Source organism: Plectrocnemia conspersa, unplaced genomic scaffold (assembly GCF_051122295.1).
Source record: "Plectrocnemia conspersa isolate PC_06_02 unplaced genomic scaffold, ASM5112229v1 ptg000004l, whole genome shotgun sequence".
Classification (NCBI taxonomy): Eukaryota; Metazoa; Arthropoda; class Insecta; order Trichoptera; family Polycentropodidae; genus Plectrocnemia; species Plectrocnemia conspersa.
The window spans coordinates 337,720-355,888 of NW_028277168.1; the positions used below are offsets into that span (position 1 = coordinate 337,720).

The following is an 18,169-nucleotide window of genomic DNA, read 5'->3' on the forward strand; positions in this document are numbered from 1 at the left end:
GAGAGAGATAGCCGTATACGATCAGCAAAAGAGCGAAAGAGAAGCACGGACTCGTGGGAATTATTCGCCAGTCGCGGTCCCAGCGACCGCAAACCCTTTCAATTCACAATAATAACAAAAAAGGTGTTACACTTTCAATAAAACAATAATAAGCTTTCGATAAATATTTATTTTTCAATATCCACACTCCTCGATTATTATGTATATATATATATAAAATATTTTTTTCTGTTGTAAAGTGCATTATAAAAAATATACGCAAAAAATATATAAATTATCTATCTATTTACAATAATATATTATTTAAAAACTAGAGATCACATGATTTATGTACATTTTAAAGCTATGAGCAGACTTGTTTCTTTATGTCTAAATATTGCTAACGTAAAGCTTTTTCGTGATAGGCCATCTGGCGCTAAGGCGTGAAACCGCTTAGCTTAGTTCACAACCATTGAGCTTTTTTACTTTTGAGGTAGTCTCGATCTTCGATCAGTATGCCAGTTCCGCTCCCCAAGGTCTGTAAGGCTTCGAGCCGCTCTGGACGTATTGGTGATGGGGCGGCGGAGGAGCGGAGTGGTGATAAGACGCCGGGGGATGAGAGCTCGGAGGGTAGTTCGCCGAACTGGTGACCGGCAAAGGGGGGGCCGTCGACGGTAACGTGGAAACCGATCCTTCCGCATATCCTTGGTGATGCTCGTGAACCGGAGGGTGCGAAACGGGAGGAGCGCTCAAAGGAGCGTGGGCGTGGGAGTAAGGCTGACTGGCACCTACTTGAGGATAGCTGGGATAAGTATGAGGACTAGGGTAGGTGGTCTTGGTGGCCAGCTCTCGCTGAGCGGCGAAGCATTGCAAGTGGCTCATCAGTCTCAATCGAAGAGGATCTTGAATGTCCAGTCCCTCGCAGCTGACCAAGTATCTCGCGACTTCCGAAGCGCATTCTCTGAATCCGATGCTGTGGTAGTCCATGGCGTAACGCTGGGGGTCATAGGCGAAAGTGTCGAGACCTGTTGAACAATAAAAGAATGGTTAGCGAGGGGGAAATTGCGCATTGAGAGATCCGGAAATTCAGGATGGCGCTACAAAGGGGATTGTTAGGGGACGTGTGTGCTCATTGTGCCAAAAACGAGTCTTGCAAGCATAGGATGCGATTTTTGAATATCGATTGTAAAAAAAACCGGTGCTGCGGCATAATGAGGTTTTTGCCAACTAATCTTCTGTTCTGGTGGTCTGAACTCAATATTTTCCCCTTAGTCAGGTATTATAACACTAGAATATATTTTCACGAAGATAAGCTTTTTTATAATTAGGTATATTTTTACAACTTTTTTATTTTATTTTAAATTGGTGTGAGCAAAGTTATAATTATATTTTTTGCAACATAATAAATATTGTTTTTATGTAAAATTACGCGCTGATTTCTATAGTCAATTTTTTATGATTTATTTAAATAAATTAAAAAGAGCTATATATGTTTATATAATTATTATATTATATAAAAATGTATAAAACACTTTTTTAAATAGAATTACTATTTTTTTATTAACTGACATTAAAAAACAAGATAGCGGTTCAGGATGGCCAAGATATTTACAATATATTAATATGATATTTTTTTTTATTATACACCTAGAACAGTTTTGCGTTCATATTTTTTTTAAATATTTTTGAATTGATAATATTATTGAAACAAGATAGCGAATAAGTATGGCTAACGAACTTAGCCGTGGTATTCACATGTTTTTTTTTTCTTCATATTTTTAAAAATTATTTACCGTTACTATAAAAACTGTCATAGCACATTTATATAAAAATAAACAAAAGATTCGTTTTATTTTTATTTAAATTATAAATTTAACAGAGTAATGATTTTTTAATATCATTCATCTTAAAATACGATTTTGATTTCCCAGATTTTTTTATTGAGATTTGATTAAAATTTCAGCATCTATCGTTATGCTCTAAATATATTATACCACCTAATTTTTTCTCTATAATTCATATTAATGTACAATATAATACAACAAACCGGAGTAACTGGGATATTTATTTTAAAATTAATGTAAACTATATAAAAAAATTAACAAAATAGATGGTATTCATAAAAAAATATATGTTTGTATTTATAAAAAAACTAATTTAAAATACACATTTATTAATATTAATTTAAAATTATCTGAAATTGTAAATATTTTCTTCTAAGAAAACAAATAATTTAGTCACTATTTACCTTATTATTAGCTATTTAGGTAAAGCTAAAAATTAGACAGCAATTTGAAATATTAATTATTTAAAGAATTTTAATAAAAAAATAGTTAGAGTTATTTTAATTTTTGAATAGCTGCCATATTAAAAAAATATGACAATTGAGTTTGACTGACGAAATAAGCCGAGTCTATTTTTTACATTTTTCTAGTTATTAATCGTTTCCAATAAATTAATAATAACACATACACCTAAATATAAAAAAATGCTATTAATTTTAACGATGTAACAATTTTTTAATAGCTTTAATTTTGATCTTTTTGATTTTGAGATCTGATCAAAATTTCAGCTTTTACTGCGCTCATAAAAAAATACAAAAAAAATAATTTATTTATTTACATTTTATTATATATATTTTTTCTCAAATTTAACGGTGTTATAATTTTTTTTAATAGCTGCCAAATTGAAACAAGATGACAAATAAGTTTGATTGACGAAATAAGCTGAATTATTTACAAGGGCTACTTTTAAGATTTTTCTAGTTATTGATCGTTTCTACTAAAACTATAATATCCAATTAATATAACTAATAATGTAAGAAATATATTTAATTTTAATCATGCAACAATTTTCTAATGCTTTTTTCACTAACTTTAATTTTAGAACAATATCTCTATTTTTCAGATTTTTATGTATTATTGATCTAATAAAACTTTTAATGATGCAACAGTTTTATTTTACAATAAGCTATTAATTAATATAAATGAATAAATAATGTAAAATGATCATATTTTTTTACAAAATACTATTATAATGTAACAAAAAAATTGCAAAATTAATGTACAGTGTAATTATTGTACATAAACAATAAATCAAACTTTGAGTACGATCCGGAACAAGTCCTCCCTTCTGACTGTGCAACACACGAAGCAGAAATAATAAGGGTGCAAAGCGTGGGAATATTCGTGAATCAACTATGATTCTCAAAGGGTGGCACACCTGTGTACGATGCCAGGTACATTTAAATTTCGATTCCAAATTAACTATATTTATATAATTGACTTTTGAAGAATGCCTAATTAATCAAATCATGAAATATTTTTTATTAATTTAATTTTTTTACTTAAAGTTTGACCTTCTTCGTTCTACCGAATAGGGACAAGCAGAAAGCGTGTTCTAAGACAGCTGCTCGATGCGTCTGGCGAATGTGTTCTTTATTGTGTTCTGGCACAAAATTCATATTAGTGTCTCTGCACGTAAATCAAAGTGGAAGTACGGATAATTCAGACGGTACTCAAACGAAGGGTTAAACATAAATGTAACAAGAAAATGAGTATCATAAAGTGGGATTTTTTGGACCCCATGAAATCTTTGTTTCATATTTCATTCATGTCTAGTTGTCAACTTATTCACGCCTACTATGGATATACTAGTTTTAAATATTTTATTTAAAGACGATTTTTTTATCGAATAAAAATATACTTTTTATAATATTCAATCATTTATTTTATTACCCATTAAGAACTTAAATTGAAAATTTTAACACAGATGATTTATTTATTACAATGCCCCAAAAATGTAGAAAAATAATTTCATTACAAAAGAACTAATGCCATCATTTTTTCAACAAACGATTTCTTCAAACAATCATACAACATCTATTTTTCACCTAAATTAATATAAAATAAATTTCAGTACTCCATAAACGTGGTAGGAATCAGAATTTTTAATAGTTAGATTAGTCAAAATTTAGACATCATGTATAGAATAATGTTTATAGATTTAGACATCAGTTATTGCGTGGGAAAGGCAAAAAGCAACGGGCTACATGGACTCCCCTCGCCACCCCCGAGGCATATGCTTCGGTAACGGAGCGGGTGGTGAATGGATTAAATTGAAATTCGCATGGGGGAGACTATTCCCATGACTTTGACAATTACCGGTTAAGTACTAGCGATCGAGGCCTTTTCGCACGCTCGGACTGATTTTCTGGAAAAAATCTGTCGCTCTTCCAAACCGCAGAAATGCGTGCTGTTCGTTTTTGGAGCCCAGCGTGAGACCGAGACCCTCTGAGCGGAACCTCTAAAAATCCGGTAAGTAACGGTCGCGCCACCTGATGACTCTAGGTCGCAGGAAGTGGACCTCTATCACTTGCACTTTCCACGGATTATTCCATATGGGTTACGCACCTGATACTGGCAGGTAGGTCGCGAATATCTGACAGGTGGTCGGCCCAGGAAGTCATAATGGTTCGAACCGAATTCATTAACGTATAAATGGTTCAACTTTACTACAAACGACTTCTCATTGAGTTATAGTAAAATTGATCATTTATAAAAATAAAATTCACTAACCTAATCAGAAATGTTTTTAATAAATTTGAATAATTTGAATAATTAAGGAGACCCGAACCGAAAAAAATATTTAAAAATTGTATAAATTTTTGATGCACGCACGGTGATACTTGAGTAGCGTTGAAAAAGTACATCCTGTAGGAAAACGGTCACAAGTTTAAGGATCGTTAAGCGGCAAAGGATTGTTTCCTGTTTTGTGTTTATTTTCACAATAAACGTCACTAATTTATTCTGCCTTGGAGGGTTTACTTTAGCTTGGTTACAAAAAAGGATCAGATTTCATAATAGCATCGTTAGCACTAAGGTACATCATTAAATTGGCAAAAAAGTATGAAAGGACCACAGTTATGATTTACGGATATCACAGTTAGGTATCTTTTTGGCACAATGGACAGGACGCGGAAGCTACGGGATTTCACTTTTTTGGGAAACTGAAAGGAACGATCCGTACCTTTTGCGTGAAGCATCTTGAGATGGTCCACGGTGAGTTGAAGGATTTCCGCCTTTTCTAGTTTGGCAGATCCTTGTTTCTCTAAAGCGGAAGGCACTAGTCTTTTCAGTTCGGTCAGGGAGCTGTTGATTCTGTCTCTGCGCTTTTTTTCGATGACTCCTCTCCTCTTTTTCCTCGACATCATTTGGCAGGAATCTGCGTCTCCTGGAGAGGTGCACCTGAAAAGCGAGGGATGATTTTTTTAGATAATTTAAATATTTCATATATTTTTTTAAGAATACATACTTTTTTAATGTAGTCGATTATTTAATTTATATAATATAAAAAAAAAATTTTTTTATTAATCATATAATTATTAAATCTTTGTGGCAAATATTGAGTGTAATCTTAGTAATGTGTCACAATTAACCGTAAAAACGATGTGATATTTATACAAATTTTCTGTTTCCTTTTGCACCAAACAAAATAAACTATTTTAATAAATTATAAAAAAATAATTAATAGATAAATTTAAAATCTTATATAAAATTTAAATTCAATTTAAATTAAATGACTATTCTTTGAGGACAATAATAAAATAAAGCTTATTTAAAATTTTGCATAAACAAAATTACGCGTAGATTGCAAAACTTTATTTTTTTATTTTTTCTCCCTAAAATTTGTAGACTTTTTTTGATCTATTTTATCATTTATAAATAATCATATATATATGCTGCTATATAAAATTAAATTTAAATCGAAAATTATGGAAGATTACTACTTATTATTATTATTATTAAATAAAATATAATTCGATTTATTTTGAGTTCGAGAATTTTATGTTTTGCACCTTATTTTTTTTAACACAATTTTCTTGTACGCTTCTGGAACGTATACCCCGTGCAAAAAGAAAATCATGTACACAAATAGCCGTAAAAATCAATTTTTTAAATTTTTTTTATATTTTAACTTATTTTACATATTCTAGATGTTTTTTTTTGAATAGCCGATTTTATCATTTATAAAAAAATCAGCGCAAAACATTCCATATTAATCTGATATGTAAAAAAATTGGGAAATCTAAGTAAAGAATGCATCACAAATATCCGCAAAAATAAACAAATCTACTTTCTAAAAATAAAATATGAAAAATTAATACAACGATTTTAATTTTAAATTTTATTTTTTTCTATTTTAAAAATATATTATTGTAACTTAAATTTTGACATTTAAAATAATGTATTTATGCTATAAATATTTATATAATATTCTACTAAAATATATAAAATGATGAAATTGTAAAACAAAACAATATTAATTTTTATTTTTAGATTAGTTTTTTAAAATAATTGCGAATCTATCATTAATTTTTTCTTAGCACACCCTTTTTTGGTTGAATTTATTTTTTTATTTATAACATACATCCTATTTATCATTCTAATATATATATATTTTAAATATGATATAACATATTTAAGCTAATTTAAAGTTTTGCATAAATAAAATAACGTGCAGTTTGCAAAACTATTAGTTTTTTCTTAGCATTTATATCTCTTTATGGAATAGTCGATTTAATATTTGAATAAAATAACAAAAAAATCTATATTTATTGGAAAATCAAAAAAATATTTCTGGCAAATTATAAGTGTAATCTCAGTAATGTATATATGCGTCACAAATAGCCGTAAAAATGCAATCTACTATATAAAAAAATGTGGAAAATAAATTTGTATATGACTTTTAATAATGTAATAATCAAAAAAATATTAGTAAAATAAAATATAAAACGATTAGCCAACGACCGAAATTAAGCAATAAATGGTTTAATATAAATTAATGATTTTAAAAATATTTGCTCTTCTTGAAATTTATATAATATTTTATTAATATGGTGCGATTTAACCAGATATTATTTTAAGAGACATGTGTATTTGAATTAATACTTTGTTGCATTTAAAATATACATTTATCTAAAACCTAAAACTGTTAGCAAAACTTTATTATCTTAAATAATGTAAATATGTATCACAATCTATTTTATTCATATATGAAATGTAATAAAAAATGATTTTAATAAATATAAAAACAAAGCTTTTAAGTTATTTAGTTAGTTTTTGAAAAAAAATATAATGAGGCTAATTTTAAATTATGCGTTGTAATTTTTTGTATACAAATCAGCGCACAACTATCTATGTTAATCGAATCTTTGTGACTAAAAATAAGTGTAAACTTTGTAATCTATATCAATAATGTAAATATGTACTATAATCTATCATAATAAATTAAAAAATATAATTAAAAATTATTATATAGATGAGAAGATGATAATAATAATAATGTACAAAACAAATAAAAAGTATTGCTTATGATTTAAATAAAGACTACTTGTTCACTTTGATAAAGATACGTAAATAGGGGTAGAAGAGGACAAGTGCACTGACTGTTCTTTGCCGGATTCCTCAGAGAAGGCGTCGTCCTGGTCGTCGCTCTCGGAGAGCGCCCTCTTGGAAGATCTGGTGGTTCTGGGGGTTTCCGCAACCTGAGGCGGCGCCCACCCGCCGGAGTAGCCCCAGTGTAGGGGGCCCTGGTCCATGGGCGCCTCGTGGTGCTGCTGGTAGTCCAGCGTAGAGGTGGGCCTGAAAGCCAGTGTCGCGTGTTGGAGCGTGTCGGACGGCGTGTGGCCGCGTGCGCGCGCGTCGCTCGAATGACCCATCCCCGAAGCACATACTACACCCGTAATACCTACCCCCGACGACCGTCCGCCGTACGCGTGCACTGCTTTTGCGACAATATCGTTCTACATGTGTGCAATGTATTAATTAGAAGCGTATGGACACGTGGCTACCTTTCTCGTATAATTAACAATTTCTTGCAATCCCACACAACAGTAGTTATAGATATAAAATATTTACAACTATTTTACTACACTGTTTTATACAGTAGATACGTTCGGGTGTTGTAACCATAAGGGGTGTGACTTCGCTGCCAGAAAGACGCAGTAGGAAACTAGTGAGAATTTTATTTAGTTTATATTACATATTGCGATTCTCCGAGCGGTGGTGGAAAAGCTGGCGGAGGAATGATGTCAGTGGAAGATCCTCAGAGTTCTGATTGGTGTGGCAGCGACAATATAGCAGAGGTTGGAGCTTGTATGGTGGAGTCCCTCGCAGGATGTGAGCGTCATTATTGATTTACATGCAACGAATAAATGTTAATTTATTAGTGAAGTTATATTTTCACTGGTGAAGTTCAAATATTAGCGAAAATATAATTTAACTGCTGCTCTGAAATTTCATTGAAACTCAATTATTGCGAAACGTCCATTTACTGTTTAAACCCAAACCTAATCTAGTGAAAGTTTTAAAACTAATTGCAGTTTTAGAACTTTTATTTTATTGGTCAAAATACAAATAAGGTCATCCAAAAAAATAGCATTTCGCATATCGCTCCATAGTTTGCTTGCACTTAGATATTACACTATATTTTATAAGTATGATAGCTATCCTAACTGATATTACTATGGACTTATATTATAAGAGGGCTGATCAACGTATATATAAACCGAATTTTTGTCAATTGGAGAGTGCAAAAACAATTATCCCTTCTCGGAAGTCAAAAATTCACGTCAAAAGCAATAAAATCGTGTCGGAGCACCGTCGCAATGAGAACGTTCTCACTGCAACGGTGCCGACACGATTTTATTGCTTTTGACGTGGATTTTTGACTTCCGAGAAGGGATAATTGTTTTTTGCACTCTCCTATTGGTCAAACTTTTTAACAAAATATATTTTTACTGTTTTTAAAACAAGTGCCGTCATATAATGGAGTATATCAGTGTATGAAAATAAACCCAATTTGAGAGAACGCAAAAGGCAGTTGAGCAAAAAAATAAAATTACGTGATGTTAAAATAAATTTCAATAGTTGCTTCGACTTATATTTTCGACTTTCACCTGAAGATTTTTTTTATTATTAACAGGTATTTTTATGAGCGATTTGTGAAAGTGAATAAATTGTTTACCCTCTGGCAGATGGCGAGAACAGGCGGTTAAGGGTCGGTCGTAAGAATCTGTGTTAAATAATGGAAGGACCGCTAGGCGATCAAGGACACCCCTCGCAGGAAGTGGAAGTAGGCCAGCGGATGCTCTTTTGCTTTTATTCCATCACCAGATTCTCCACACGCGACCGACACGCTCGTCGAATAAAGCTCTTCATCTTTACCACTTTATCGATAGATTAATAATTGGAAGAACGTGGCCTCAATGTTCGTAATAAAATGGCAATTATAATATTACGTTTTTAAATTATTGTTTTTGTAAAGATAGATCATACAATAAGAGTGTCAAGTTCAAAAATATTTTATAAAAAAAGAAGTTGGATTGCATGGAAAGTTCTAAGCCTTAAAAATCTTTGTAACAAAAATATGGTCATACAATGCTATGTGTAAAGATTGAGGATCCCCAATAATAACTCCAGAGACGGTTGATATTTTATCAAGAGTGACGAAAGCGAGTTTCGATCGCTGTCCCTTTCTATACTTCCGCATTTGAACCCTTTTACCCCTTGTGCTCGTATTCTTCGCGATCCATTCACGTCGGAAGGTTAACAGGAAACGGAACGCGTTCAAATCCGTAACACTCGCCCTAAACACCGTTTCGGCTATAAATTTATCATTACAACTTTTCAATTACTCAATTTTCTAAAAGTACACAAAAATATCACCGAATAACCGTGAGAAATTTCATGGCACAGGTGTTATTCTATCGATTGTATACAACTTTTGAAAGGATTCTATAATAATGGTTGTTATTTTTTGAGAGGCATCCAAACGTCTTATTCATTCAGAGCAGAGGATCTACTCTAAACTCGTATTATATATAGTGAATAAAATAAAATTTAGCATTACTAAAGTAATGTTAATGAGCTAATTTAATTTTTTTTTAAATATTACATACTGTTGAAAATTAAGGAATCTAAGGCATAATTTCATCATCAGTACACAACGCTCTATTCACACTTTTTTATAGTGGGTGGTCCATAAAGGTACGTAAAAATAAACACAATTTTTATATATTTTTTAATATCTATTACAGAACAATTTAAACTACTTTACTTATTTCTCCAGGATTTTTAAAGCGAATTAAAAAAAATTATAGCAATTTAAAAAAAATATACTTATTTCATTTAAATTTGGAACGTTTTCTACTTTTTTCTATTTATTTTTTGACGCAGTAACGATTTTTTATTTTTTATAAGTGAATCAGGCTGACTAATGAACTGCGAACTGTTTTTGAAACAAGTTTCGAAATTTTGCTGTATTCCACAAAAATAATAGAAAATGAACACTTTTTCTTAAAATTAAAATTTCTAGTTTTATGCCTGGACTACACTCTCTGGAAGTTGTCCGAACCGAAGTTACAACTAAAGTCGGCCAAGACCTACGACTTCGAGTAAGCGATCACACTGCCGCAAATTTCATATGCCGTCCGGACGGCGGCCGTGAATGAAGTCTGGATGGCGGCTTCTGTCACGTACAGCTGGCATATTTGCGCGCGATCGAAAAATGTGCCAAATAATCGCAGTTTTTAAATTGTCATATTATTAAAATTACGAATTAAAATTAAAATTGCGAAAAACCATACCATTATCTCTCTCACTCTCGTCGCTTAACACGCAAGAGAGCGAAAGAGGAAGTATCTCACCACTCGCGCTCGAAAGAGCAGCTCCGACTTCGGTCCGTTTGCCGACAATGTTCGGAAGCGCTTGAAGCTGGCCGAGTCGACTGAATTACCCCCACTTTATCTCCCGTTCTCGGTAGCCGAGATATTTTAGAGCGGGCAGAACCGAACTCGACCGAAGTAACCCACTATATTCTCCGTCCTTGGCCAACTTTGGCCAACTTCCAGAGAGTGTAGTGCAGGCATTATATATCTTTGCTCTTGGCAATTTTTTAAGGAAGTTTTTTTAAAAAGAAAATAATTAACCTAAATTTATAAAGAAGATAGCGGATCAGGCTTCCTAGCCGAGATATTACCAAGAGCTATTTTTAAAACACGTTTAATGTTATGAGATTAAAACAATGGTAGTTATCTTGTCCTCAAATTTTATTATATTCCACATAAACGACATTGAAATGCAAAATAAACATTTTTTTCTAATTTAAAATTGAACTATCGTGAAAAATCACCCCATTCATTTTAAATATATATTTTTTAAATACATTTTAGAGTATATTTATATTTTTTAAATATTCCGTTTTAATGTGAAAGGCGTTAGCCCAATGCGTTACAAAGGGGTGTATTAAATCAACAACTACTAAGTAAAAAAAACATTTCTATACTGAGGGTTTAATTTCCAAATATGTTTTACTAATAAAACACTTTCTCTTAACAACCATTTGGATTTTATGTATATTTTTTAAATAATTTGCTATATTATATATTACGTGTTCGTGCAGTGAAATTGTTTTAATTCGCCAACGGGAAAAATAAAAATAACATGTTTTTTTAGTATGTTTATACTATAATAGTTGCCTTAGGGTCCGGAGTTTCGGCCTCAGAAGTACTGCTCCGTAGTTTGTCTGCACATGGATATTACACCATAATTTAAAAATATGATAGCTATCTTTACCGATATTACTACGGACTTTTTATATGAGAGTATTGGTCAAAGTATATTCAAACCGAATTTTGGTCAAAAGGAGGGCGCAAAAACAATTATCACTTCTCAGAAGTCAAAAAGTCACGTCAAAAGCAATAAAATCGTGTTGGCGCTGTCACGTAACGAGCGTTAAACCATCATAAAACTATTCTACTTATATTATATTCTACTTAAAAAAGGGTTCAGTGTAAAAATATTATACTAGGCGATTTATCACTTTGTTAAATTAGAGATACAAATTCAAACGAATGGTTCAAGTTCATTAATAAAGCGATATTCAGAAAAAAAAACATTTTAACGCCTGTCAGTTGTGTTTGTAATGCTTTTAATTAATCAAATCTTTCAAAGGGGTGGGTTATTTTAAAAGTTTAGCTCTGCTCGGATTCAGTTCGGAATAATTATTAATGAGAATTGTTCAAAATATTAATTCGAGGGGTAGGACGAGTTGAATAAAAAACTGGCACAAAAAGTATTTTTTCTTATGTAACAACAGCGAGATCAGATAAATGTGTTGCGCGTGGGAGATTTGAGGTTTCTGGGTTTAGGGGTCGCAAAAGATCGATCCCGAAAAGCTATTCCATTGTGTCCATTGTATCCGACACTTGATTTGTGTTTACCGGCGCAAAAAAGCAAATCCTTCTTATGGTGTTTTACAATTTAAATTTTTATCAGCGATAAAGGTCCTCGAACTTTATCTCCCCGCGCCGGTGTGCACACAATGGAGGGTTTATACGCGTTGGGGTAAACATCGACCCCCGTTAATGGGTTCAGTGTTCGAATTCGCTTCCCACGATCGCTTCCCTGATCACTTCCGCGGTCAGAGTGCCATTGTTGCAAGCGGGGCTGGGAACGTTACCACAGGTGTTATTTCGCTTTCGACTTTCTTACCTGAGCCTTTCGGACGCCACTTTGCGGTCTTTGCGTTTAATTTTGACCTATAGATAGACGTCTCAAACAAAACAAGATATCCTTTTTTCAAAAATGCGACTTTGTCGACCAAAATCACAACATAAACAAACGATATGCCGTGACGATCTTCGTCCGAGGTTAGCCAAATTTACGTCTCATTAGTTATGCATTCGAAGATAGAATTGCCGGTGTCAAGGTGAAAAAACTACAGATGTATTTCTGTATATTGATTAATGAATTTTTACGTCACTTTTATGGCCATTCTTTCTACATGAAAAAAATGTAATCAATGTAAGTACATTTTCATGCCATTTAAAATGGGTTTAGGGTGTTACTTTTTCAGTCAATTGTACACTGGAAGAATTTATTTACTTTTATTTTTAATACATATAAGATATTAGCTCATTATTAAAGAATTTTCAATACCAGATATGTGAGACCTAGATCGATTTTAATCAATCATCACGATTTTCATCCGCGAGATTAGGAAAATCTGCGATGATCGATCGGAATTATAATTATGTAATAATCACTAACTCCGATCACGCAGACACGATTCAAATTTAAAAACGTTCCCACTGTGACGGCACCGACACGATTTTATTACTTTTGACGTGAATTTTTGCCTTCTGAGAAGTGATAATTTTTTTGCGCCCTCCTATTGACCAAAATTCGGTTTGAATATACTTTGATTAGCCTTTTATAATATAAGTCCATAATAAAATCGGTAAGATTTAGAAGAAGATTGGTAGTTCATTTTTAATTTTTAAAAAGTCACTACAAAAAATTGTGAGAGTAGCGAATTTAAAGACAGTTGGCTGTTTGTTTACGTATAGAGATGTATGCGAGGAAGAAGCGATACATCCGGTTATAAAAATGAATATTTCAGCCCATTTCGCGCAAAATAAATAAAAAAAGAATATATATGTAATATCACAGTAACTGGTTGTCAAATATGATTGTGTTAGTTCAGCGTACGTGTGTTTTGGATAAAAAGTGGAAGCTGTGACGTTCACTGCTTATAAAGAATATTATCACAAAAGTGTACAGATGAGTACAACATTTATTATCAAAGCTTTCCATTAAATGGACTACACGGAATATAAAATTAAAACAACGTGATAAAAGTAGAACTTTTTAATTTTATATAAAAACAATATTATTCTCACCGATATAATAATAATCTTCTACTAAAAATTGCGTTTTTGTAGAAATATCCAATTTTTAATGTTTTTAATAGAAATAGCAGTGCATTTAATTTTTTTATTATATATATGTAGCTAGACAGGCTAATAAAAATACATCTGAAAAATGTATGTATCGGTCAAAAGAAACGGTATTGTCATACATACACCTTTTAAGTAAGAAATTTGTATGTTAGAGTATCAGTAAAACAATGAAATAGTGAAAAAGTATACGACGGATTTATTCTGGAAGAGCAGACCACTGAAATGCTTTTGTTAAATAGTGCCTACTCACTGTGATTTCTGAACAGAGCATAGATTACTCAAACAAACTGGAGTTGCGTTCCAGTTTGTTCCGATCTGATCCGAAAAAATACATAAGCACTTCCGTATGTAAATGTTTAAAACACTAGGTGATCGTGAAGTGGAGACGTGTGGCTAGTGGTGTGCCACAATAGGGTGTCGCGTGTGTGACACTCCCCCGAGCAACGTTCCCACGATTTCACCGTTTTGTCAATATTGACAACGCATTTCGCTCAAAATTATTATTACATGTAGCGCGCTTATTACTTTTGATTTCGTTATCTAGTCGCGTAACTAACAAAGTGACATAATTAAATTATTTTGACACTCATATGAGTTATGTCTCGACATTGAACTTGACACCGAAATTAAACCAAACGAAAAGTACATTATCGTATGATATTGACACAGTTGTTTCGTTTGACAACGACAATTGCTAAATTTATGCAGAACAATAGACATACTTAAGCAATTATTAATTTATATATTCCAATTTGAGGAGTCAACTTTAAAATAAGGCAGCACATATCTCAGGTGATAATAAGTGAAAGAAAAGTAAGTTCGATGTTAAACTATTTTTTATAAATATGATATTACTACTCTTGGGGCATATTTATATTTAAATTTAAATTTAATTATGGCCAAAACTTGGCGGCACTATCAAAGTAGGAGTTTAAAATAAAAAGGACATTCGAGGAAGTTAAGGAGGACAGATTGATATGAGGCTATAAAAGGTAATTTGGAAATTTTAATTTTCTTAAAAAACACATCGTCGACAATTTGTAACAGGAGCTTAACAAATGTTATTTACTTAAAAAATGTTACCTGAGCAATTTTTTGAGGCGTAAAATATAAATTTCAATTATCAAATTATATTCTATGATAATTATTTGTTAATGATAACATTTTCAATATAAGGGTTTTGCCAACTTTTCCACTACTTAAATACATACATTTATCATTAACGTAAATATGTAAATAGTATATATATACTATTATGTTAAATAAAGACATTGTTCACCTTTTCTGCATATTACTCAACAATGCTTTAACATTTATATTTATTATTTGCTACTGATATCTATTGATATAAATTATAAATTATTTTAATAATTTATTTTTAAATTATAATACACAGTATTTCAAAAAAATGCTATTTTGCAATTTTAATAATATTTGTATAAGTTTCATTCGCTTTTGAAAAAAATATGTATATGTAAGGTTTAAAAATTAGCCAAATTAAATTATTTAGGTGCTAACGAGCGAGGGTTAGTCAGGACAGTGAAACCCCATGAGTAACTATCTGCAAGGCATACTTAGGAGGATTGTATTGATTGGCATAAATCGAATAAGGTACTACTAGTACTACACTAGTCGAGTTATCGAGCGCAAGCAATGTTGACGTTTTAAACTATTGAAATTTTAGCACAACCTAGACATCTATCGGCAAATAAAAAAAATGAGCTAATCTTTAAACTTTAAAAAAATTATATTATTAAAATCAGGTTTGAAGATTACTTAAATTGTTTCATATTTTTCTGATAGATGTCTATAGTGAAATGTCAGCGGTTTTGCTAACATTTCAGTCGTCTGAAACGTTTGAAACGTCTTGAAAAATATAAAACAAATAAAATAAATGATTATTATAATAATTAATTTTATAGTATGGTATTTGGTAATTGTAGATTATCGCCGATAAACCACATACCATACCATACATTAATAATATAATAATTAATTTATTTTATTTGGTTTATAAATTTCAAAACGACTAGTAATGTATATATAATTAGGTTTAATATTTACCAGTGACTGTAACAGTGCTTTTTTGTATTTAGGTAATTCACTTGTTCAGGATTTTTTATGTATCAGAGATATCTGTTGACACTTGTACTATTTTGCAAAAAAATACAATAATTATTCATTAGAATATGACTTATTATTTCGATATATGCAAGCATTGCAAATAAGTAAGCTGAATAATATATAAATCAACCCAGCGGCAAATTGTCTATCAGCGTTAATTACAAATACAAGAGTATAATTGTATCACACTGATAAACAAATTAAATGGAATAGTTTAGTATGAATAAAAAAATATATTTATTAAAATAAATGAAATTAGATATTTTTTTTTAATACTACCCGTATTTATTCGTTAGTCTATGTAAATTTTATATTAATATTTTTGAGTAGTTAATACGTACCAATCGTTAATCCTTCGTTGGCATAGGAGCCGTGAGGAAAAAATCGATTAGTTGGTCAATTAGGAAGGAGAGCCATCTGTGGTGGAAAACGAGAATGAAAAGAGTGTCGGTAAAGAGCGTGCGACGGTGGCGACGTCTAGCGGCAGCTTTCGACGACAGCCAGTGGTAGTGATGATCGGGCGTAGTAAAGTCGGTTCGGGTCGCTTTTAGTTTGGATATCGGAAACGACAGTCTCGGCATTGGGGCTGCGCCCCGAAGGTTCCGTCGCGCTTTTCTCCTCCCCTGCAGCCGCCTGGTGCTTTTCTGAAGCGAAAATGAGCTCTCATCCCGTAGGGGTGCGCCGCCCTTCCGAGTCGAGCTGAACGCAGCCCGGATCTTACATGGTAGCCAAAACAACAACACGCACTCATACTTTTCATATTGTAATATTTTCACATTTGAATAAATAACGGTAATATCGATTCAGTCGAAACAGACGATACTAATAAATTGTTATTATCGGCTTGTTTTCTTTTTCAATTATATAATAATCGTTGACCCATATCGCGATTTTTAATTTCCGACAATAACACCACTAAACGCGCCCTTGAACTAATGCACTTTTCAACAAATATTTTGCTATTTTTTTGGAAAACAAAATAAATATAATCAAGTTTAATTGTAAACAAATAGAAATAAGATTATTTTTGTTATTGTGCTTTAAATATTTTTTGCTGGCATATGCGGTTTTTTTCTAGTCGTTTTTAACACGTGATACGTCTAGGGCTTATGTTTTTTGAATAACGGTAAATTATTTCAGTTTCAAATAATCTGACGGTTAGTGGGTGGGAAAATATAAATTATTTTTTTATGCAAAAATTAAGGAACAATTAACATTTTTAATTCAAATAAAAAAGGGATAAGCAGATAAAAGTTCGTTTTAATATCATTCTACAATATATTCTCTGTCGATAGATACGATCTTCTTCAATCGTTCATACAAACTTAATTCGCTTTGTTAGGAACGTTTTTATTAAGAACCTCTAATTAATACTGCAAATATCTAAAATTAAAAATTCAACGTCGATCCATCTTAGTCCATTAACTTTTGAAGATATTCATAATCACGTTACGATTCACTTTGACTAATATTTTTGTTTTTAATGATCAATACAATAATCATTTAATGAAATACTATGAATCTTGTTGAAATGGAAATATTAAAAAAACGACTGAAAAATGTTGTCTATGAATTATTAGCAGAGATTTAATTAAAAAACACAGAAAAAATCAGCAGGGATGGTATTTAAGAAGGGGGGGGGGGATTTGCAAACTATTTTGACCATGTACCCTTTAGAGAGAACATAATTTAGAGCGTACCACTGAATCTTACTACATATGTTGGTAAAAATATCAAATTTATCTAAAATATTTGTGGTCAACTCTTTTACGAGTACTCTAGTGCATCGCAGTTGTCATTTTCTGGTTTAATTAATATTTACGATGGTTTAATTATAGCTTGAGGTACCCTCTGGGATATGTTTACCCCACGTTAGAGATCACTGGATTACAATAGCGGTTTTTACGCTGGATAGACGCATTGTCTATTGCATCCTTGACACACAAAGAGTAGATTTAGCATTTAACAGGGAGGTAAAATCTCCGATAATTATGGATTCTGTTAGCACCATTGATGCAATTGTAAGTTACGCAATTGCGTTATTGAGTATTCTCTTATTTTTATTAAGTTTTATATAAAAATGCGTGGCTATTTATTTTTTATAAGTTCGAAATTGTCGTTTGAATGACCTTAGCGTTAATTACGCAGCTGGATAGACCTCTCACAGTTGAAATCACTTGTGCTTATTACATTTTATAATATTATTTAATGTTATTAAAAATATGAGGGTTGCTACTAAATAATTAAAAACGCCTTTTCATA

At 31.7% G+C, this 18,169-nt stretch overlaps 2 protein-coding genes across 3 annotated transcripts in view; one reads left to right on the plus strand and one right to left on the minus strand.

Annotated features, from left to right (window-relative positions):
* Positions 1-156: 156 nt before the first annotated feature.
* Hey (Hairy/E(spl)-related with YRPW motif) lies at positions 157-8,676 on the minus strand. 2 transcript variants are annotated; one of them, XM_088184260.1, is made up of 4 exons: positions 8,023-8,676; positions 7,428-7,622; positions 5,008-5,225; positions 157-1,004 (listed from the first exon to the last, which is right to left on the minus strand). In XM_088184260.1, coding segments are annotated over exons 1-4 (930 nt in total). In that variant the 5' UTR covers positions 8,025-8,676; the 3' UTR covers positions 157-489. The 2 variants fall into 2 exon arrangements, with proteins under 2 accessions (XP_088040386.1, XP_088040385.1); XM_088184259.1 differs by lacking the exon at positions 8,023-8,676 and having other exon boundaries at positions 7,428-8,015.
* A 7,733-nt stretch (positions 8,677-16,409) lies between these two features.
* Positions 16,410-18,169, plus strand: part of Syn2 (Syntrophin-like 2) — a 57,605-nt gene continuing 55,845 nt past the window's right edge. The window contains exon 1 of the mRNA XM_088185167.1: positions 16,410-16,631. The gene's annotated coding sequence lies outside the window, so the exon portion shown is untranslated. The remainder of the gene's footprint in view (positions 16,632-18,169) is intronic.